The sequence below is a fragment of the Lepidochelys kempii genome, chromosome 16 (assembly GCF_965140265.1).
Source record: "Lepidochelys kempii isolate rLepKem1 chromosome 16, rLepKem1.hap2, whole genome shotgun sequence".
Lineage (NCBI taxonomy): Eukaryota > Metazoa > Chordata > Testudines > Cheloniidae > Lepidochelys > Lepidochelys kempii.
In genome coordinates this window covers 19828991-19850297 of record NC_133271.1, presented here as the reverse complement: position 1 = coordinate 19850297, position 21307 = coordinate 19828991, and the positions used below count along the sequence as shown (strand labels likewise).

General features: G+C 41.8%; 4 protein-coding genes across 16 annotated transcripts in view; 2 read left to right on the top strand and 2 right to left on the bottom strand.

Annotated features, from left to right (window-relative positions):
- The window catches only part of TSC1 (TSC complex subunit 1), a 58592-nt gene extending 51961 nt beyond the window's left edge, over window positions 1–6631 (top strand). For all 11 annotated transcript variants that reach the window (XM_073313823.1, XM_073313832.1, XM_073313821.1 and 8 more), the window contains 3 exons: window positions 1039–1226; window positions 1575–1736; window positions 3234–6631. In XM_073313823.1, the coding sequence (XP_073169924.1) occupies window positions 1039–1226; window positions 1575–1736; window positions 3234–3750 (867 nt within the window). In that variant the 3' untranslated portion in view covers window positions 3751–6631. The remainder of the gene's footprint in view (window positions 1–1038; window positions 1227–1574; window positions 1737–3233) is intronic.
- Window positions 1–21307, bottom strand: part of GFI1B (growth factor independent 1B transcriptional repressor) — a 528565-nt gene that overhangs the window by 75060 nt on the left and 432198 nt on the right. The window lies entirely within an intron of this gene.
- Window positions 3863–21307, top strand: part of AK8 (adenylate kinase 8) — a 125163-nt gene continuing 107718 nt past the window's right edge. Inside the window, exons 1-2 of the mRNA XM_073313852.1 lie at window positions 3863–3942; window positions 7450–7592. The gene's annotated coding sequence lies outside the window, so the exon portion shown is untranslated. The remainder of the gene's footprint in view (window positions 3943–7449; window positions 7593–21307) is intronic.
- Window positions 8189–20661, bottom strand: SPACA9 (sperm acrosome associated 9). Of its 3 annotated transcripts, none has more exons than XM_073313873.1 (5): window positions 20511–20661; window positions 20079–20142; window positions 17067–17222; window positions 15492–15694; window positions 8189–14817 (listed from the first exon to the last, which is right to left on the bottom strand). In XM_073313873.1, the coding sequence occupies exons 3-5, from the start codon at window positions 17208–17210 to the stop codon at window positions 14424–14426; spliced, it is 741 nt and encodes a 246-aa protein (XP_073169974.1). In that variant the 5' UTR covers window positions 17211–17222; window positions 20079–20142; window positions 20511–20661; the 3' UTR covers window positions 8189–14423. The 3 variants fall into 3 exon arrangements, with proteins under 3 accessions (XP_073169974.1, XP_073169975.1, XP_073169973.1); XM_073313874.1 differs by lacking the exon at window positions 20079–20142 and having other exon boundaries at window positions 8189–13322; window positions 14670–14817; window positions 20511–20649; XM_073313872.1 differs by lacking the exon at window positions 20079–20142.

Genomic DNA, 21307 nt, shown 5'->3' with positions numbered 1-21307 from the left:
ATCCAAAGGTTGAAAAGATTTGTTCTCTGCTTGCTGAACTCACTGGATGTGGATGCAATTATTTTTCTCAGTTTAAACTGGATTTAACCTGGTATTTACCAGCGTCCTGGCATAAACTAGCTTTTCCTGGAAAATTGCCAACCCTTAATAGGTTCAGTGACCTTGGAAACTTACATTTGTATCACCCTGGAGCAGAAATCCATATTGCATATCATTTTCTAGGTGAAGGTAAAAAGAGAATCTGCTCCTTGAGATATTGCATGGGAATGCGCTTAGTGTTAATACAGTAGGTCTCAGCATGCAGAAGTAGTGCCATGTCACTTCTTCAACAATTGTCACCAAAAGTGCTTATCTCTGCAACCACACATACGTCTCATGCTCCTTGCTTCTTTTTTTGTAATAGTTCTAAGGACCATATGATTTTATTACCCCTGCTCAGGGAAACATTTTTGTACCAGTAGGGCAAGTGACATTTACAGCACAATGTACCTGCTTTTACATGAGAGACAGCAACCAGTAAAAGTGAACTGTAAAGCCAAAAAAAGTGCCCTTTTGGCACTTTGAGGGCCACATTTCAAAGAAATTGAAAATTATCCATTCTAATCTGATACAAGATTACCCCTATTGGAAAGGGCTTAAGTAAGGAACACTGATGTGCTAATAAATTCTGGTCATGTGGAGCTATATTCATGGTAATTTAGTATCCCTGATACATTCACAAATTCTCCAATTCTGCATCTCTTTTTTTGGACACTTGCTTTGTTTCATCTTGCATAGAAATTATGCTATCTGTAACTGTATGCACACGTATAAATACTACAAACCATATAGGAATCCTGTCCCTATTAAAGCCCTATTTAAAACCTTTCTTCCCCAGTGAAATCCTGAGAAAACAGATTTAGACTCTTCAAAACAAAGGGGCATGGGATGGATCTACTGTTGTAGATATTTTACTATATCTGATGAAAGTTAGCCTTTTTACTTATGTGACACTAAATGGTATATTGCTCAGGAACACAGAATACCCCTCTTTTTCAGGAAGTGGAAATGATGCAGGCTGCTTTTCGGAAAGAACTGGAGAAAGCAAAATTCTGTGTTCAACAGCAAAGCCAGAGGCTTGATGCCTCCCAGAAGCGGATAGTTGAACTGGAGTCTCAGCTTTCTAAGAAAGATCACCTGTTACTGGAGCAAAAGAAATATCTGGAGGATGTCAAAATCCAAGCAAGGTTGGGATTTCAACTTCAGTAACTAATACTAACTTACATTATAGATAAAGTTGTTTGCCATTTTGTTGTAGCTGTAGGTCCCAGGATATTAGAGAAATAAGATGGGTGAGGTAGTATGTTTTATTGGACCAACTTCTATTGGTGCAAGAGACAAGCTCACACGGAGCTCTTCTTCAGGACTTGAAGAAGCGTGTGTAAGCTTAGAAGAAAGCTCGTCTCTTTCACCAATAGAAGTTTGTGCAATAAAATATATTACGTTGTTATAAATAAAATTCAAAAAATGTATTGGCAGATGGGTTATACTTTGAGAAATTTAAATTGATAGTAATGTGTTCTTTGTATGTTCAGAGGCCAGCTGCAAGCGGTAGAGAGCAGATACAAAGCCCAGAAAAGAATTACACAAGCATTTGAGCTGGAGATTTTAGATCTGTATGGCCGATGGGAGAAGGATAGCCTATTGAAAAAACTTGACGATGAAAAAACAGAAGCAGCTGAAGCAGCAGAAGAAAGGTAAGGACAATATTACAAAACTTGGTGAGTGACTTGCAAGCTGCTTGAGGTAAACCTCCCTTAGTAATGTTTAGCATTCAGTGTCTGCCATCCTTAAGTATCCAAGTACTTTACTCACCTTTGCGAAGCATCAGTTTTTCTCATTCTTACAGGTGATGAAACTGAGATGAGTGGCTTGTCCAGGTAACCCAGTGAGTCAGTAACAGAGTTGAGAATAAACTGTAAAGGAGCTCTTTAGTAACTACAATACTATGCAAACTAGCTACACCTGAAACCCATTCCAGTAAAACACTCTATTTTCTCTCTGAAGAATTTGAGTTCCAGTAGCTCACATCCAGGACCTATCATTTTAATCTACAACCAAATAGAATTTTCTTAACTATTCTAATTGCTGCATAATGAATCTAGTTTAGCTTGTCTGATTGGGCAGCTCTACCCTTTGTAACAATTAGCTGACTGACTAGCAGGAACTAGTGTAGGCAGTGTAGACAATACCTTCTATTTAAATGGGATGTTGTCCAGGGAAATAGTTTACTCCATTAGCACTTTTTGTTCCTGTTGCATTAAATAGGGACCGTTAGGATTGCTAATATCCAAATTTGGATGTTATGATCTAATCCAAACTGCTGCATTAGCATGAAAGTTGCTGAACCCTCATTATGACTACAAAAGTCTCAGGAATTGACCATCTTTTCTGGTCTGAAACATTGTCAGTTATGAGGCATTGTTTCTCACAACTTATCTGGATTTACCATCATCACACCAAAACTTGGGCATGACTGGCTTGTGTAGAAGATGTCAGAGGCATCTCTTTTATGCTAGCACATTTGAATTGAAGCTATCTCGAAGTCAAAGAAAAGCTCTCTATTGCTTTCATTGAAGTCTAGAGACTTTTATCTGAGTTTAAAAAGGGATTCTCCACTGGGGGAGGAAATAATAATAACCTTGATTATACTCAACGGTTACCTTTGCCCTCTTAGGAATTTGTCTGTTCTGCTGATTAGCATCCACCTATATATGATTTAAATAAATCCTTCCCACTCATGAAATGCTTCCTGCTCCTAACCCTGTAGTAATTTCAGAATGGCTACAAAAAACAATTGGTATAGTGAGAGCAGCTATTGTTCAGGTCTGCAGCAGGCAAAGGATAGATCTACAAATCCAAGTGGGAACTATAGCCCCATTCCTTTCCTAAAGCAGTGAGGATGCAGGTACATCCTACCCTTTGGCTCTCTGCCAGTCCTGGACCTACGACCACCACTAAATCTGTGATGTTGGTTATGTTTCTGGCTGTAGTATGTTCAATGGTTTATGCTTTGCTGCAGGATTGATTTGAAAGGAGAAACTGGTGAGGGTATGTTTTAGCCCATCTGCAATGGTAGAGTTAGAAACTAATCAAAGTAAACTGCCTTTTTCTCCAGCAAGCTTAATCTCTTCATGGTGTACCTTTGCTACCATCACTTTGACTCTCTCTTTCTCTGTCTCATTCCAAAACAGGTTGGATTGTAGTAATGAAGGATTTGCAGACTCTGTGGCAGGATACGGTGAAGAAGCAATTGGTAGAAATGGAGAGACCAAACCTCCGAGCACCCGGGGTGGTGGTAGTAGCACTAAAGGCAGCGGCAGCAGCAGCAGTGAGTTGTCCACCCCAGAAAAACCCCAGAACCAGAGAATGGGTCAGTTCAGCAGTCGCTGGGAAGCACCCATGTTGCTGGAGCCTTCCACTAGTGTCCCACTAACTGTAGGCTCACTCCCCAGCTCCAAGAGCTTTCTTGGAATGAAGGTGCGTGAATTATTCCGCAACAAGAGTGAGAGCCAGTGTGATGAGGAGAGTATGACCATCAACAGTCTTTCTGACACTCTAAAGAGTGAACTATGTAAAGATCCAAGCATGGTGGAGGTAAAGGCTCCTTCAAGCCCTGACAACCCCAGTCCCTCGCCCATGAACCAGGAAAGCAGTGTTGGACAGCTTCATATCATGGACTACAATGAAACTCATCATGACCACAGTTAAAAAGGAAGATAGTCAATCAGTGTTATTTTCATATTCTTGGCATAGAACAGGAGGCGTGAATGCAAGTTTAATTAAAAGCTTTTATGTTTCATTGGTATGAGCAGCTAGCTCGTGGAGTGGAAACAGGACTGATGTTTTTTTTGCAGAAGATGACTGCTGAATGAATGCAAAACGGATTTAGGGTCTGGAACGGTAATGCCCAACCTAACTTTCTTTTGCTTCTCCTCTCTCAAATCCCATCAGTAGTAGTGTGTACTAATTTGAAGGGGCAACTGTTAGCATTTATAAGTATTTTTTCCCTTCTCCCCTCCCCAATGAGTGGTTGCATCCTATGAACTTGAGTGCAATATGAGGCCAAATTAACTTTTGTGAATCTACCTATGAATGGCACCTTAGAGACTAACAAATTTATTTGAGCATAAGCTTTCATGAGCTACAGATCATTCACGAAAGCTTATGCTCAAATAAATTTGTTAGTCAATAAGGTGCCACAAGTCCTCCTTTTATTTTTACCTATGAATGCTTAGTGCTTTGCTTAGCTGAAATATCTCAGCAAGCTTCCAATTTAGAACAGTTAATTGTGTTGCCCTTGCAGGTGACTTTGGTTATTATGTTCTGTAAAGAAGCAAAACCAGAGTTTCTAGTGCATTCATCTGAAGGTCTTTATTTTGCCTCTTTGTTTTCCCCCAACTTTAGTCTTTATTAGATTGGACTATGATCAAGTGACTAAATGGTTAAAGAACAACACATATCTGCAAACTGATGTTGCATTCACCCCAATTCATAATCATTGTTTCTTTTGTCCTTAACATTTCCTGGAAAATTACATGTGAACAAATGTTGTCCCACCCCAAGGAACTCCAAACTATTTGCTGAGGTCTCGTTAAAACACTATTGCTTCTGATTTTTTTCCTTGGGTGGGTAAGGAGGATGTTCATTGTTTGTTTGACAAACTGGTACTTGTCTGACCTTAAATTGTTGCATGAGTAGAGGTGATGAGAACTGAATACTGAGTGCAGGAAGATCCAGACAAGGACAGTATGTAGAGATTTTGTGTAAAGTAGTGGGTTCACCAAAACTTCCAAGTGAGCATTTTGAAGAAGATTCTGCAAATGTTTCTCTAGGCTGGGAGACCATTGTGATGCCTGGACTCTTTTCATTGTGGTCTTTGTCCAGGCTGACCAAGACAGCCTCATTCTGGGTTGAAAAATCTCAAACATTCTTCTTCCCAGGAGTAGGTTATAAGATTCCAGGCTTGATTCAAGAATAATTGGATAGACTCCCAAAGGAAGTCCTCCCCACAGTGCTATTGCTCTCTTGGATACAGAGGTCATGGCAGTCCAATTTGTGGCTACCTAGTTTTCTCCTTTTCTCTCTCCTTCCCCCTCCACTCCAATTTCCCAAGCAACTGAGCTTGCTGTTGGGCCAGTGTATATAGCTCAAAATTATATACAGGACCCAATCCTGCAGCCTTCCCATCTTTATTATTCCCATTGAAGTCAATGGGGAGCCTTGCATGCTGAAGGACTTTGGGATCAGGATTTATGTCAGTCATCAAACTCTGGTTTCCTTCTTGTCAGAACAGAGATCCATTATTAGGAAAGAGAGAGAAGTTCATTTTTGTGAGACTCTGATATGTCTTGGGTCCAGGATTACTTAGTCTGTAATATGACCTTTTCAGCTTGAGAGCCAAGCTGCAACAGTATTCATTTTGTTCCTACTTTTACAGATGTAGTCTTTTTTTTCCTTAAACAGTCTACATGGGTGGTGGTGAGAATTTTCTGAAAGGTAACTACACTTGTACTCTGTTTTTCTAGCTTGACCTAATCTAAATAGGGATAGAACTGATCAAAGCAGGCTGGCATTCTGCTAACCTGACAAACAGAGCTGCTGTGATTTCCAGTCTTCTCACCACCCCCCCACCCTCATTGCCCAACCAGACAATACCTTCCCTTCCATTCCACCTCTCCCATAACACCTATGGTCTGTATACATTTCTGCCTTTCAGCCAGTCCTGACTCTGAAAGTAAAGGTGAACTTCAGTGTTTTTTTTTTTTTTTTTTCAAAGCTTGAACCTGCACAGAATAGGAAATAGTGTCACTTAACAAATGACATTGACTGGTTTCGTTGACACGTCTGTAGGTTTTCTAAGACTTGGTGGTAGTTGCAATAGTAAATGAGTGAAGACTCAAAGGCTTCATATCCCACTCACCCAGAAGTAAACAGTTTGCACATTGCCCCTAAAAGGGCTAGCTCAGCTATTGGGTACGGTTCTGTCACGGGAATCAGAACATCCCTACAGTTTGGCAATTCCCAACAGACTATCCTGCCACATGGTGACTCACTTCTTTTAGTGGAGGGTCTTTTGTTGTTGTTAGTAGCAAAAATGCTCTGGAGCTAATCAGAGCTCATCAGTAGGTGACCTTTTCTCTTTTAAAAGGATGTTAGCACTGGGATGGAATCAGAAACCACTTTAGAAGGTTTATCTATGGACCACAAAGATTATGGAGGAACAAATTTTGCCATTGTTTTTGTAAATCTCTAAAATTATGGATCTACTTTATGTAGTAACTTGCATTTTGTTTAAAGGGATCCCATCAGTGAAGTGGAGACAGATATTTTTTAACTGACTGCTTTTAGTTAAATCTAAAAACACTGTCTTTGTCAAAAGTTAATCTGTTCCCTGCCTCGCTCTTTATAAGCATGTTAAACAATCCACATTAAATGCCATAAATATGAAATACAAGGAAAAATGGTACAATCTAAGCTAAAGAGAACTTTAAACCAAAAGGAGGTTTTGCTGTCCTTATTAGAATGTTCTAAAATGTCAAGGCAGTTGCTTGTGTTTAACTGTGAACAAATAAAAATGTATTGTTTTGCACTACTCTGTGTTGAGCTCTCTGCAAGCTGTGCCCTCAGGGTGAAGGATCTGTGCCAGTAACCTATACTGACTAAACGTGAGCTGTGCAGGAATAAGATTAGCATTAAAGCGCTTTTCATAGCATTAAAGCACTTTTAGAGGTCCAAGTGTTTAATAGTATTGGGAATGTTACAAAACGGATAAATGTCCTGCCCTTCAGATGGGGTCCTTTATATTTCTATAACCTATTTTTATAGATAGCATGAGCAATTTTTCCCTCTTTGCAAAATAGCTTTGATGTTGTCATAGCTATGTATAATCCAGTAATTTAACTGCACATATAGTTTTCAGTGTTAATTCTGTGCCAGACCTATTACTTCTGGTATCCAAGCATATCTACAAACCCAGAGATACCTGCAAGTAGTCTGGATATTTGACTTGTCTTCTACGTAGCACTGCTTGCTGGTCTGGAGGGTAGGACTATGATCAGAATGCTGCTGTTCATCTTCTACAGCAGGGGTTCTCAAACTGGGGGTCGTGACCCCTCAGGGGGTCAAGAGGTTATTACATGGGGGGTCACAAGCTGTAACCCTCCATCCCAAACCCCACATCACCTCCAGCATTTATAATAGTGTTAAATATAAAAAGAAGTGTTTTTAATGTACAAGGGGGGGTTGCACTCAGAGGCGTGCTGTGTGAAAGGGGTCACCAGTAAAAAAAAAAATAAAAAAATTGAGAACCACTGTTCTACAAGCAGCCAATGATAGTTGAACATCACAGTGGTATAGTGAGCTATCCTTTCCAGAAAGAAAGCATTTACCGTTGTGACTTTATTCCAGATGTCAGCTTCAGATGCCATACCTGAAGTTCCCAAAGAGAAGTTGAGTGTGTTTGGAGGCCCCCAAAGACAACAGAAAAGTGTCTAGTTGTTGGAACACATTTAACATCTACTGCAGATGACCCAGTTAGAATCATCTTAAAGGTCTGACTTGTATTAGAATCTTGCCAGCTAGTTTTACTATGATTAAGGTTGTGACTACATAACAAATTCCACTTTGGGACTTTTTACATAGGAGTGTACCAGCGTAGGGAATTGTATGCACTGAAGGACCAATAGACCCAGAGAACAACTTCTCAAATGCAATGGAACAGCCATTCTTAAATACAGATGAGTCAAAAGATGTTTCAGAAGCTGACCTGTGCTCTTATAACATTCTGGAATCAGAATGAAAATCTGAAAGAGCACAAATGCAACTTTTTTTTTTAAACTTGCTCTTCGAGCATGAATCTCAGTGGTGCAGTTAAAGTACTTTGAGCATAAAAATTAACACTTTTAAATGCATGAACCAACTTGGACCGTTTGATGCTGCCGGAGAGATCATATTATTTTTGCACAGGTCAACTACTTGTATGGGGATAAACTTCATCCCCAAAACAGGATTTATCCAAAGCCTACCACACTTTAATCCCTTACTGTGAGGGTCAGATGGTGTGGGAAGCCTTGTTGTGACTCTCTGCACTGGGATGAATTTTTCCAATAGGATGTAAATGGCAGAAAAACAGCAGAAACAGAATCTTGACTCTCTTTTATTGAGTGTTACATATCTCAATACAAGTTTAACATTCAAAAACTGCTCTGACCAGCATAAAAATAGTTAACTATATATTTCCACAAAGGTAGAAAAAGAGAAATAAATTATCCTTGTTACTTTCTAATGCTCATAAACACAACCATGAATAAGAATCATACAACAGGAGAGGAAAATACTCAATTACTCATTTTACTGAATCTGTACAAGAATTCCTCAATGAATCTTGATTTTATTACTTTAGCTATTTAACTATTGGTGCAATGGTATGGATTTTAAAAACAATGTGAAAAATTATTTGACATCTGAGGATGAAATATTTTAGGAAATGAACAAAAATTGATTATCCAGTTGCCTTCTTGATTTGTAGACATGCTAGAGGCTTGACTTGTAGGCAAACAGCTAAAACTTAAATGTGCTTTGTTTCTGAGACTAATTTTAATCCCAAGTGGTTTTAATGATTTTGCTGCCCTTTGTGATTACACTTCCAATGGGCCTGAGTTTGCAAGTCCTTTTCCAAGGCGTTCTCTCACAATCAAGACTATTTCACGCAAGCTTTGGACTCATTGCTTGACACGCTTTAATGTGTATATCAGTTCATAATTCTATTTTTCTAAATTCACATTATTTTTCCACCTCTGTGTTAACCAAAAATAAGTCAGTGGAAGATTGTAATCTCAAATCAAAGTCTTGATCCTATCCCTCAAAAGAAAGCAGAGGAATGGGGGTCCTCCACTTCCAAAATACGATCACTCTGTGGTTTTTACTTGTTCAGTTGAGTTACATAAAATATACTCTTCCAGGTAAAAGATCCAATGGGCTCATAGTAACTGAGTCATGAGTGATTAACTGTTTTTAAATCAAAACTACTTTTGAAATCTACAGTCACGAGTTTCTGATCAATGTATCGCATCTGGGACTTAGTTCAGAAGGAAAAATGTTTTCAGTAAGACAGCTAATGGCTAATGGCTATGAACTGTCTTTCATGGGTGTTTCACTGCAGTAGTTTGTTCTGGATTGCACAAAACAAACTGTCCAAATTCAGGACTGAATTTAGACATAGCAACGCTTATCAATTCAGTTTCAAGATCTTTGGCATCCCTGTTGGCTCATCTTAATGCATCTGATGAAGCGAGCTGTAGCTCACGAAAGCTTATGCTCAAATAAATTTGTTAGTCTCTAAGGTGCCACAAGTACTCCTTTTTTCTTTTTGCAAACTGCAGAGTGTTAGTACAAACCCCACAATATAGTAAGAAGATTGTTGCTTGAGCACTGATGTCTGGGATTCTTGAACTTCTGATAGGGTAACAAGCGTTTTTCTGATTTTTTTGTTCACTTTAAAATACTGTTGTAAAGTATACTTATTATTGACAGCATTCAAATTAATTTAGTGGATATGGGCCAGTGCATTTCCAGACATAGAATTCTGTGTGCTTTGCTGTACATTGCTGTTGTGCTCTTCAAAAAATGTACTGTGTGTCATGCTGTCCCAGAAAAAGCACAACAGGTTGATCTTCAGGAACTCCTCAGTCCACAGTTGCTATGGCCCTGAGCCAAACTCCTGGTTCCTCTTCCCATCCTTCCAGTAGCCTGGCTTTCCTCCCAGCTCACAGTTCTGCTGCCACGTACCAGACTCTCCTTTTGACCTTCTTGTTGTGTTCTTTAGTGCTGCTTCCCAAACCTGACCACTAGAGGCCTCCATGACTCTGCCACCTCACTCAGAACTAATCTTTTGAGCTGCAGAGCTCAAAACTCCCTGTTGTGATTCCATGCAAGACTTTTCAGGTCTAGCTGAATCCCTGACTTCCTAATTGTTGACTTGATCCTGGCTCTCTTCTGGATGGCTTGTAAGCAGCATCCTTTTGGTTATGGTGTCTCCAGTCTTAAAGATTTGGTTTTTAAAAGTTTAACCTAAGGGGTATTTTGGATTTGATACAGGTTGTTGATTGATGCCATCCCCTGTCTAAATTGGATCAGAACTACAGAAGTAGTATGTAGCATACAGACAGCTGGATTTTATTGGGATCCTGTGTACTCTGCTTGTATCTGTATTTGTCTTCAGAAGGAAAAGCAGGTGATCAAGGAGATCTTCAGGAACTTGAGGAACACAAAGTAAGTTAGTTTGGCTGCCTGACAGGCTTCTTGTGTTTGTGGGTATGAACTTGGAAGACAAAGTTAAAGCAAAGTTTTTTATTACAGTGCTATGTTTGGATAATTACATTCCAACTACCGCAATTTCTACTCAGTGTCAACTGGATTTATGGCAAGATGGTACTCTTTCCAACATTGCCACTAGGTTGCTGCTGCAAAGCTGATTCTTGTCTCTTCCTACCCTACGAACCTTCTAAATTTCTCTCAAACTTCGCTCTATCTGAAGTAGTGGTCATCTATTTTGTAGAGGAAAACTTGTATAGAAACTAAAGTAATTTGGACAAACTGTTTTTGCAACTTATCTTTGAAAAAATCTTCCAAAAGACCATTGTCATGTTATTGCAAAACTATAGTTTCCCTAGAAACTTCCAATTTTTCCATTCAAGAGTCCATGAGGAATTTTAGTGAACAGGACTGGGTGAGAGGACTGGGGCAGTTAGTTTTGGAATTATTCACTAATTTGCTAAGTTTAGGAACTCTTGGGTAAGACATGAGCAACAGCTCTTAACTTGTTGGGTGGCAGGGTTCTGATATTTAATACACAAAACTGAAAGTGAACTGGTACTATGTTAACCTCAAAATTAATACGGTAGTTTGAGCTGATCAGAAGCCAAATATTGCAGCTTACACGATATAAAGAATGATGTTAAAACTGGATTTTCAGATCTTATACTAGTGCAATAAGACCTGGTCTGTGCCCAGGACTAGGAGTCAAAGCTGGGATTAGAAATCAGGAATCCCCAAAACTTGGACTTTGGCCTTGGGCAAGTCACTTGACCTCTCACTGTGCCTCAGTTTTCCCATCTGTAATTTGCCGATCTCACAAAGTTGTGAATGACTTAATGTTTGTAAAATGCTTGGTAGATGAAATATGCCTGTCTGCCCACCCTGCAATTTTTGTTTTGTTTTGGGGAGATTTTGTGCTTTCCCTCTTCTAGAGTCACTGAGCTCCCCTACCATAGTAGAGATTCTTTTTTCAGACTTATGCAGCTGCTGGAACAATGTGCTGATCAACATACGAAAATGCACAAACAAATGCTAGGACATTTATCTTTCATATACCATAACTTTTGATTAGGCTGGCAGACATTTACAGTAAGTGCAAATTCCCTATTTTCATACTATTTTTTTATTTAAATATAGGTCAGAACGTATGGTCACATAACCACTATTCTCAGAAATCCTAAACTGCACTCATTTTATGTAGCAAGAACAGATAAGTGATAACTAACTGCTTGCCTTTGACATTTAAAATACAGGTATTTAAAGAGAATATAACTGAATATCTGTTTTAACAATTGCATTTTTTAATTGCCATTTTAGTCACACTTGTGGCCCTTTTAAAACTAAATTTAGATGGTGATTTCTGATCAACTTGTACTGCAGTAAAAAGAGTTGGTAGTTTTAATGAATGGGAAATACCCTTGTTAGATTTCCCCCCTCTCCCCACCCCCAGCAATTCTGCTGTGTGGCATAAGCACAGGCAAAATAATGGAACCCTGTTACAGTGAGAGTAATTAACCATTGGAACAACTTAATGAGGGTTGTGGTGGATTCTCCATCACTGGAACAGTTAAAATCAAGATTGAATGATTTTTTTTTTTTTTTTTTAGAAGATATGCTCTAGTTCAACCACAGCAATTGGACTTGAAGCAGGAATTTATTCAAGGAAGTCTTGTGTCCTGTGTCTAATCTGGAGTAGGGTGCAGCTGTGGAAGTTCAGACTGGCTGACACACTGATACTGAAGAAGGGTTGTTTTTAACTTGCTAACACAGGTCCTGATTCTTCTCTCACTGAAATCAGTGTCAGTGTTCCCTTTGACTTAAATGACAGAAGGATGGGGGCCCTAGTTTTGCAAACTCCCTTAAAATGCCAACTCCAACATCCCCCAGTGTTTGTTGTGTATGTGGATCTGGAGACACTCTGGATATTGGTTGCAGATGTACTTTCAGTGCTCTGCAAGTCTCAAATTGAGCATGCTCAGCCAGCCTTTTCCAGAGGCGGAGTGATACCCTCTGGGGGTTTTCCTTTGCTGCTGGTAGTATTTACACCCACTCTCTGGGCTGACATAGCAAGGGGCTTCAAGAAACTGATCGTTAGTGGGTAAAAATCATTCTTGTTGTAGCCCCTTTCATCTAAGGATTTTAAAAGGTGCTTTTACAAACAATTAGCTTCCCAGCCCCTCTGCTTTCCTGAATTTCAGATTGGGAAATTAAGCCACAGAGGTTAGATGACTTTTACCTAAAGTCATTCAATGAGGCAATAGCAGAGCTGGGAATAGGACCTGGAAGTGGTAACCTTCAGGCCCATGGTCTAACCAATAGCCCACATTTCCTGCTTAACAGTTCCTGCTCCAGAGAGCATTTTATCTGTTACTTGTCTGTACAGTGCCTAGCACAATCAGGCCTGAAACTTGACTTGAAGTATTTAGATGCTATTAGTGACTTTAATTTTTCTCTCTAAAGCCACCTCCATGATACAGCTATTAAATAAAGCCTTCTACAGGAAGGTGGCTTTTTTGCTAGTTAAAATCTTTTCTAGCAACTATGTCTGTTAAATAGCCCAACAATCTTCAATCTGTTCGAATTCCCCAGTAGTTTCAGTTGAATAGGATCACTTAAAAATAATTGACGTTTGCTGAAGAAATCATGTCTATCCCAGTGCTGAGGGTTAGTGCAATGATTCCTGTACATCTTATGAAGAAGTGTGTGAGTGGTGGGGGAAGAGAATGAGAACAAATACATAGAGGGGGAGGTGAAAGTTCACCTGTAAATACTTCCGAACTGCCATTCCCTCCTGCACTTCCTTGTTTGCTCAACCCTCCCATCTCAGTTGATACTTGTTTCAAAAATCTGGTCATCTTAAGGTAATAGCACCCCCATAATTTTAGCAAACACAGCCATGCATGCACGGGAAACTTTTATTCAGGAGTGTCTTCAGGCAGGAGGCAAAAGAACAGGAGCTAACTTGCCTGTAGGAGGGGAAAAGAGCAATCAGATACAGGAAAATACATCAGACTATCAAGATCTTGTTAAGAGCTTAGTTAATGCTTCCATAAAGCATAGAGCAAATGATACAGATCAGTTCTAAGTGATAACTGTGGGAAGAGAGCCTACAGATGGACTGGCTTTCATAACCTAGTCCTGGAAAGGTAGATAGCTAGCTGGCTTCAGAGACTCTGTAGGAAGGCAAGGATTTAAAAATACTTTGCACTTTTCTATGCACACTCCATCAGCTGATCTCAAATGCCTTACGGCTGTTAATGCCCCAAGCATCAAACACCTCTGTGAGGTAGGTAAGATGTACCCAAGGGAAAGCAGAGGCACAGAGACCTTGAAGTGCAATTCTACTCTGAAAAGAGGCTGTGTCTGAAAATGGTCACCTCTTCCTCAGTAGATCTGCTCCCTGGATTGGAGTCTTGCACACTAATACTAGTGATAAATAACTTTTTCCTCTAGTTAGCCCTGCATAGCCAAAACAGCTCTGGGAGAGTGAGCTGGATTCTGTTGTGGTTCACACACTGACAATTAAACTACAGGACCACATTCTGTCCTCACTTACACCTATGCAACCCCATAGAAAGTGAAGGGGTTGAACGGCTATAAATGAAGTCAGATTTTGGCTTAGTCTTTGTTACTAGTATTGGTGTGGGATGCAATGCACCCAGCTTAGATTTCAGATAGCAGGCTATTTACAACAGTAAGTTTGAGCAACCTGTAACCTGAGAAAATCAGATAGGAAGTCATACAATTGGACTTCAGGTGACTTGCCCAAGACACAGCATTGGTGAGAGACCAGAATCTGATTAGTCCTAACTCCATCCACTACCCTCACCACTAGACCTGTCAAGGAGGAATACATGTGACATATACTACCCCTGTTCCCACTCTTTCTCTGGATCTCAGTAGAAAGGTGTCTGATAAGATCTAGGTTTATTTGCTTTTGGAGACTTACAGGACTACCTATATTCAGAACTTGGGTCAAGGCAGGAGGAAACAACTGAAGTGAATACTGGATACCATATTTAATAACCAGCCACCTCTATGCAAAAGATGTATGAGCTTTGTTCCTTTTAAAAGGAGTGTTTCCCAGGTGGTTTCCAGGGTCCATTGAGAGATTTCCAAGTGGTACTCCCTGTGCCATTCAGGTGCTTTTTTTTACCATGCTTACTGTTCTGCTCTCGTGAATAGTCCTTGTAACTAACCAAGGTCTGAGTAGCAGTAGTGAGGATAGCGGGACGTGGGCCTAGGGGAGCAGATGCCTTTGCTGACACATCCTGCTGTGTTCTCTTCCGAGAGTCAGCACTTCCATCACTCACATTTTGCAAGAAGTTCCGAGGTAACTTCTCACTGTGGGCCACCCATGATTTCATGCAGTCCAGGACTATGGGTATGAGGCTCACCACACCTCCATAGTGGTTCTTTGCTTCATCGCAGCTCAGGTGATTCACCACATCATGAGGGTACCTGCGGGGGGCAGGAAGCAGTTATTTACCAAATAGTAAATAAACACACATGGAACCCCACAATGCCACTTTCAGGGTCGCTGCTACAAGTACATAGACACTTTCAATTACTTTCTCAAGACAAAAGGTCAGTGATGGTCAGAACTAGACTGCGTGGCTGAAATCGTTCCTGTCCAATAACAATCCTCACCACTGGGCCCAAATCTGGTTGCCCCCAGATTTAATTTCAACAGCGTGTAAAAAATACTTGACTCTCCTCTGCTCGTTGCTCAGTTGAAATAAACCATTGACAGTGTGGGGTGGGGAAACCCTGTATTGCCATTGCATGTGACTTCAGTATTCTAGGCTGCGCATATGTTACATTTCACTAGCACTGAAATTCACAAATTTAAAAAAAAAATCTAACCATTTGTGAGTGGGGAGTAAATAGTATTGGGGGAAATTCTCCAAAAACCAACGGGATTACTGGGGCACCCTTGCTCTTTTACTGGAATTAGAAGACCTAGTCACATGGCTTTAATGGATGGGTGGTGGTGGTGGTGGTCTGGAGTACAAATTTTGCTTACATCCGCAGAGGACCATGCCTCTCTGATTGTTTCCCAGCTTTATAAGTGATGTGATGTTTGCTTTTTTTACAATGAGAAATGTATCAAAGTGAGCTGATAATAGACCTACTTGGCTCGGATGGTGCTCAGGTCGTTGCTGGGGCTAACGAGCAGCTTGCATTTCTCCAAAATATTGTTCGTTACACTGGTACCAGGATGCAGGGCTTCTAGCTTTTGGCAGAGTTTGTTCAGATCACTACAGATGTTCAAGAACAAAAGGAGGATGCGTCTGTCGGTAGTGTTGTTACAGTGATGATCCATGTATGCCTGCACCTGTGTAATGCAACATGTACAAGGAAGGGCAATATGTAAACTGCACTGAAACTAGTTCAGACAAGCTGGTGCCGTTTTTATTGCTTTACATTCAAAGGGCTGCTTCGATGCAGTTTGTGTTATATTGCAGAGAAACTGCCCTCTCAACCCTGGCTCCGAAGGAAGCAATGTGCAGTGGAACCTACATGCAATTGGATTTCCGGAGCCTGCCTGGGTAAAAAGCTTCCTCTGTTCCCATGCAATAGGATTTGGAGAGGTGTGGCTGGTGAAATCCACTGATGTGCAAATCCTTGGCCATTCTTCTCCCTCCCCTGCTGGAACAGGAGTGCTGGCCGAGCTACTGCAGCCACGTGGCCAGTGTGGCTCCATTACTATGATCTGAGGGTGTTTCCTGTCACCTTTTTTTTTTTTTATACTAGTGAGTGGTGGATCAAAATTAAAGAGATGAAATGACTAGGTACAAGGTCTTCCTGCCGAGTAGCAGGAGGTGGATTAGTTTGAACCTTAGTCATTGACATAATAATTTACACTTACAAAGCATCTGTATTGCTAAATTTATTATTTAATAAAAATTAAGACTAAATCTCAATGCTAATTCCTGGTAGAAACTGACATTTCATAACACAATCTATCCAGATACTCTTCTGAATAGTGAACAAAGCCCTGGCGTTATTACAGTAGAAAAATTAAATCGTAATGAACCCTGATTTTGATGACACATGCTGTCTCCACATGCAAAGGGATTGATCCTGGTGACGTAATATTGCTCTCAGCACAATTGTAATTTTATTGAGATTTTTTTCCCAGTCTCTCTTCCAGGCTCTGAGTTCTTCACATTATTTAAAATATTCAATATTTTTGAAAGTTCCAAGACAAATTACATACCAACTCAGAACCCCCTACTCTCTAGAGACATTCAGCCCTCATTCCATCATCCCACCTCTCTAACACAGCCATTATTTAAAAAAAACACTATAGAAAGATACAGTAGCTCCAATACCGGGGGAAGAGGCAAGTAAGCTGCTTACTACAACAAGTGTGGCAGGGGAGGATGAGTTTGTTCGTCTTGTACTGTATATTTGTGGTTAGGAGTGAGGTGGGGAAATGGGGTGGTTAGGCTAAATTGTCTAAAGTGGTACTGAGCAGTATAGCATTTGTATAAATGGGTAGATCATCATGTAGATACTTTTGTATCTATTTGATCTATTGTAGCATATAATAATGAGTTAATAAACAGATCTTACTAGAGGGGTTTGTATATAGTTTCCCCTAGCAAATAGTTATTTGCCACTGAAATATACACAAGCGCATAACAGCATTATGCTATCCCCATCACTACTGGCAGAGATCTTTGTGCTGATTTCTTTGTTACCTGTCCAATACTTGCTACAGGCCTGATCTTGTCATGTGCTTCCTCTCTGGTGTGGTCCAGTGCTGCAATAAATGTGAACTGCTGTTGCTGGAAGACCTTGTAAGTCTGTTCTATGTTTCTCAGACACTCTTTTACCTCGTTCATTTTCCCGCCCTCCTGGATTTTGAAAAAGGAGAGGGAGGAAGTTATTTTTTTAACGTGATACAATTTTACATGTGCAACTTTATTTTCACCTACAGCTCTAGCCAGATGGGTTGAATTGCCCCCCAAAAATGAAAAAAATCAAGAAGATGGGAAAATATATTGTGTTAAGGCTCTGCAGCCCCAGAGCGCCAAACAGTAAGTCAATGAGGTAGTAATGATGCTGCAAACAGAGGCAGAGAACCCAGAGGGGACCACTGACAATCAGATGCCATAAACCCTAGTGGATCTATTGTAAACATAATGTAGCAATGCATCTAACACAATGCTGTGAGAGGACCAAAGGGAGAAATATCTTCTCTTATCCAGTGTAAAACTATTGCCCAAGCGGCTTGAAAACTGTCTTCTAACATTAAATGAAGGCCAGCTTGAGAGGCAGTGTGCAGTAAAGTGCGATGGAACAAGGGAGACCTGGACTTGAGGTTAACCTCTGGCTCTTTCACAGCAAGATGGGGGCCTGGCAAGGGGTGCTGATTTCCAGTGCTGGTCTTGTATGAATGTAGAGGCGGTGTGAACACTGCCTAGGGCTACCAGTTTCTGTACTCCCTGCATCCCCATAGTTGTACCTTAACTTGCCTTGCTCCTACTCCGGAGATGCTGCTATTGTTCTTTCCCTTTTGATCTTCCTCCAGTTTAAAAACCAACAACAAATCATTACTATTGCTCCTAGCCCCAGCAATCTAGATGCTGAAGGGGCACTGTGGGCACCACCACCATTTGCATGTCCTTGGGTAAATCTGGCTCTCAAGTTCTGGGGTCAGAAGAAGGATTCTTAGAGTGCCCATAAATGCACACACCACTCAGCTGGGAGTGGTATTAATACTCCGAGGATACAGTGCAGAGCCAGAAGGTGACCCAGAATGAAAGGCAAAACTGTCCATGGTTCCAAATTTCATGGCTGGATTTGTCAAGTGTATAGTTACTTTTGGGGTGCCTTCTCCATCAGCAGATCATGAGGATTTCCTCTCTTACGGACTGAACATGGGCCACCTCCCAGTTGCTAAAATCCCCCATCTCTACACTTCTGATGATGCCCCATAGCAACAAGCACCCTGATGTCCCTATCTTCCTCCAATACTAGTTTGAAATCTTCCTGTATCCCCATAATCTGTTTTACCCAGCTGCCAAACCATCCCACTCCCAAATATGTGGTGGAGTTTATGGATGTATGCCTGAGGCCCCACACATCCCCACATAAAAACTATAGCTGGCCCTCAGAAGCCCTCATGTTGGAGTGAGGTAAAATCTACATATACTCTGGGATGGGTGAGGATGGGAAACTCACTTGGGTGGGCTTAGGTTTGTCCCTCTACCAAGATCAAAACTGATCACAAAGAAGCTATTTACACTTTCTGCATGTTTAATAACTAAGTAGCAATTTGGCATTGAAATCCACAATGTAAAAGTCTCCAGTGGAGAAAATGTATTTTTTCCCTCAATCCTAATAGTTTGACACAGCAAACATGTTTACATTTCTGCACTAAAAATTGTTTGTTTGTAAAAGGGTAGAGATTAGATCAGAAATATAACAAATCTAAATTAAATACAAAATGCATCTGACTTTCCATAAAAAAAAATGGGTAATATATCTTGATTCTTCCCAAAGGTACTGAGCACCATCAGCTCCCATTTGAATTCAGTGGGAGTTGGATTACATAGCTCCTCTAAAAATCAAAGCACAGGTCAAATGAATTTATTTGCAGGTGTCATAAATAGGCTACAACTCTGTTAGGAAAAAAATGTCCAAAGGGGCCAAAAAAAAGTATAGGTCTACAATGGATTTCAGAAACAGAGCAAGTAACAGGTCTGACTATTGAGTTTTTACAAATATAGCTTGTACTCCTTACTATTAGGGTTTTACTAGCAAAATAATTCATTACAAGATCTATTAATGGATGTTTTTATAAGATAGTAAATAGGTTTAACTAAAATTGTATATTCTTGTCTAAAGTAGCTCCCATTCCTTACCATGCGAATTGCTTAAAGTCTTACACTTCATGGGCAAGTTTGAAAAACTTTTGAGATACCTTGCCTTTAAAATCACCCTCTGTAACTCTCCTCTTACAATTTATTTTTATGAGCAAGTTTTCATTCAAGTGGAAACTCTAGCAGCTTGGAAGATACAATAGGTCCTCAAATTGCCTTTAAGGTTTCAATGGGGCACATAGGGCACCTAGCACTTCCCAGAATCAGTCGTGGCATTCACTTGTTCCTGTTGCTTGTTCGTCATCTCTACAGTCCTGCCTCTCTGTGACATCAATACAGTTTGACTGTCACAAAAGTGAGACTACACTAAGAACAGACAGACTAAAACTCTCAATCTCATTTTCATCCAGTAGTAAATAGAGACAGGAGGATGGATGGGATTTTCCTAGGAATTAAGTGTCCTCACAGTGAAATTCAATGGGATCTGGGAACCTAACTCCCTTAGGCTCCTCTGAACACTCCCTGCTGCTGTGTAAAGTGCTTTGAAGTCTTTAGCAGAAAGGCCTTAGACAAGAAAAAAAGTTGTTTACTAAACGGCACACAAGGAATTGGTTTCGATTAGCGTGGCTGCCAGTAACGCAGCATAAGCAAACTTCTCCAGCAACTGACTTATGCCAGAAGTGCCTTATCTTGTAAAGCGTTCTTGAGGCTAACTAGGGCCTTTAGTAAAAACTTTCACCGACTGACCAGGACCCTACAGCTCAGAGAAGCTCATGATCAATTCAGTTACAGAATATAAGCCTACTCTTTATCTCTTGTCATTGTTAACTTTTGCATGTTGTCAACCATCCTCTTTCCTTACCTGTCTTACTAATGACACCTTACCTTATTCAAAACGGTATTTAAAATCAAGTTCCCTTCTTCCTGTTGGAGGATTTATTTTCTATAGCTGTCAAGGCAGGAGGTCAGTTTCACTTAGCTGCTGGTTAGTTTCGACAGCAGCCCCTCTAGGCTGCGCTGTTTGGGTCGCTGATAGGACAGAGGCGGGTTGGCTCAGGAGCCTGGCCGGTAAGTGGGATATGGAGGGGCTGGCGGAGAACGGGGCTGTGGCCTTGACCAGAGGCATGGTCAGAATTTTGAATAGGCAGCTTCAGCCTTTGGGGCCCGCTGCAGGTGCATTGATCGCCCCATGCATCCAAGGGCTGAGGGGCTCGCGGGTGCGGAGAGGGCATTTGCATTGGCTGAGGGGCACCCCTTATCCCAGCCCGGCAGACTGGTGAGTCCCTCTGGCCAGTCCAGACTCCGAGCTACACTCACCTGTGGCTGCTGTCCCACCCCTGCATGTCCCGGACCTCCTGCCCCCGACACCGCCTGTTTCCCGGAGCCCTGCGGGCGCCAGCCCCAGCTGCGAGCTCCCAGCAGGGCAATTGTTACAACCGTCTCCCGAGGTAACGGTGACGTAGGGTATCCACGTCTCCCCCTGCCATAGGGCAACACAGACCAGGGGGCGGGGGAAAGTCAGTTTGGGTCGAGTAGGGGGAGTGGGCATTGAGCTGGGCAGCATTGGCAGGGGGGCTGTGAGGGGCATTGTTGGCGGGGAGCATTGGCAGGGGCACTGGCAGGAGACCATATGTGAGGGGGCAGGGGCACTGATGGGGAGGCAGGGGCTGTGTGGGGGAGGGCCGGGGGCACTGGCAGGGGGCTAGGGGTACAGATAGGGGTTGTGGGGGACGGGGGCCCGGGAGGCACTGGCACGGAGACTGTATGTGAGGGGGCAGGGGCACTGATGGGGAGTTGTAGGGGAGGCAGGGGCTGTGTGGGGGAGGGCCGGGGGCACTGGCAGGGGGCTGTGGGGGAGGGGTACAGATAGGGGTTGTGGGGGACGGGGGCCCAGAAGGCACTGGCACGGAGACTGAATGTGAGGGGGCAGGGGCACTGATGGAGAGTTGTAGGGGAGGCAGGGGCTGTGTGGGGGAGGGCCGGGGGCACTGGCAGGGGGCTGTGGGGGAGGGGTACAGATAGGGGGCTGTGGGGGACGGGGGCCCGGGAGGCACTGGCAGGAGACTGTATGTGAGGGGGCAGGGGCACTGATAGGGAGTTGTAAGGGAGGCAGG

What these genes read in the sequence shown, in the direction of transcription:
- SPACA9 (XM_073313873.1), bottom strand. Translation starts at nt 17,210, where the DNA reads ATGAACGAGGTAAAAGAGTGTCTGAGAAACATAGAACAGACTTACAAG. An exon ending in CTGTAGCAAGTATTGGACAG is followed by an intron (nt 15,695 to 17,066) that starts GTAACAAAGAAA and finishes TGCATTACACAG; the next exon opens with GTGCAGGCATACATGGATCA. An exon ending in CTGAGCACCATCCGAGCCAA is followed by an intron (nt 14,818 to 15,491) that starts GTAGGTCTATTA and finishes TGCCCCCCGCAG; the next exon opens with GTACCCTCATGATGTGGTGA.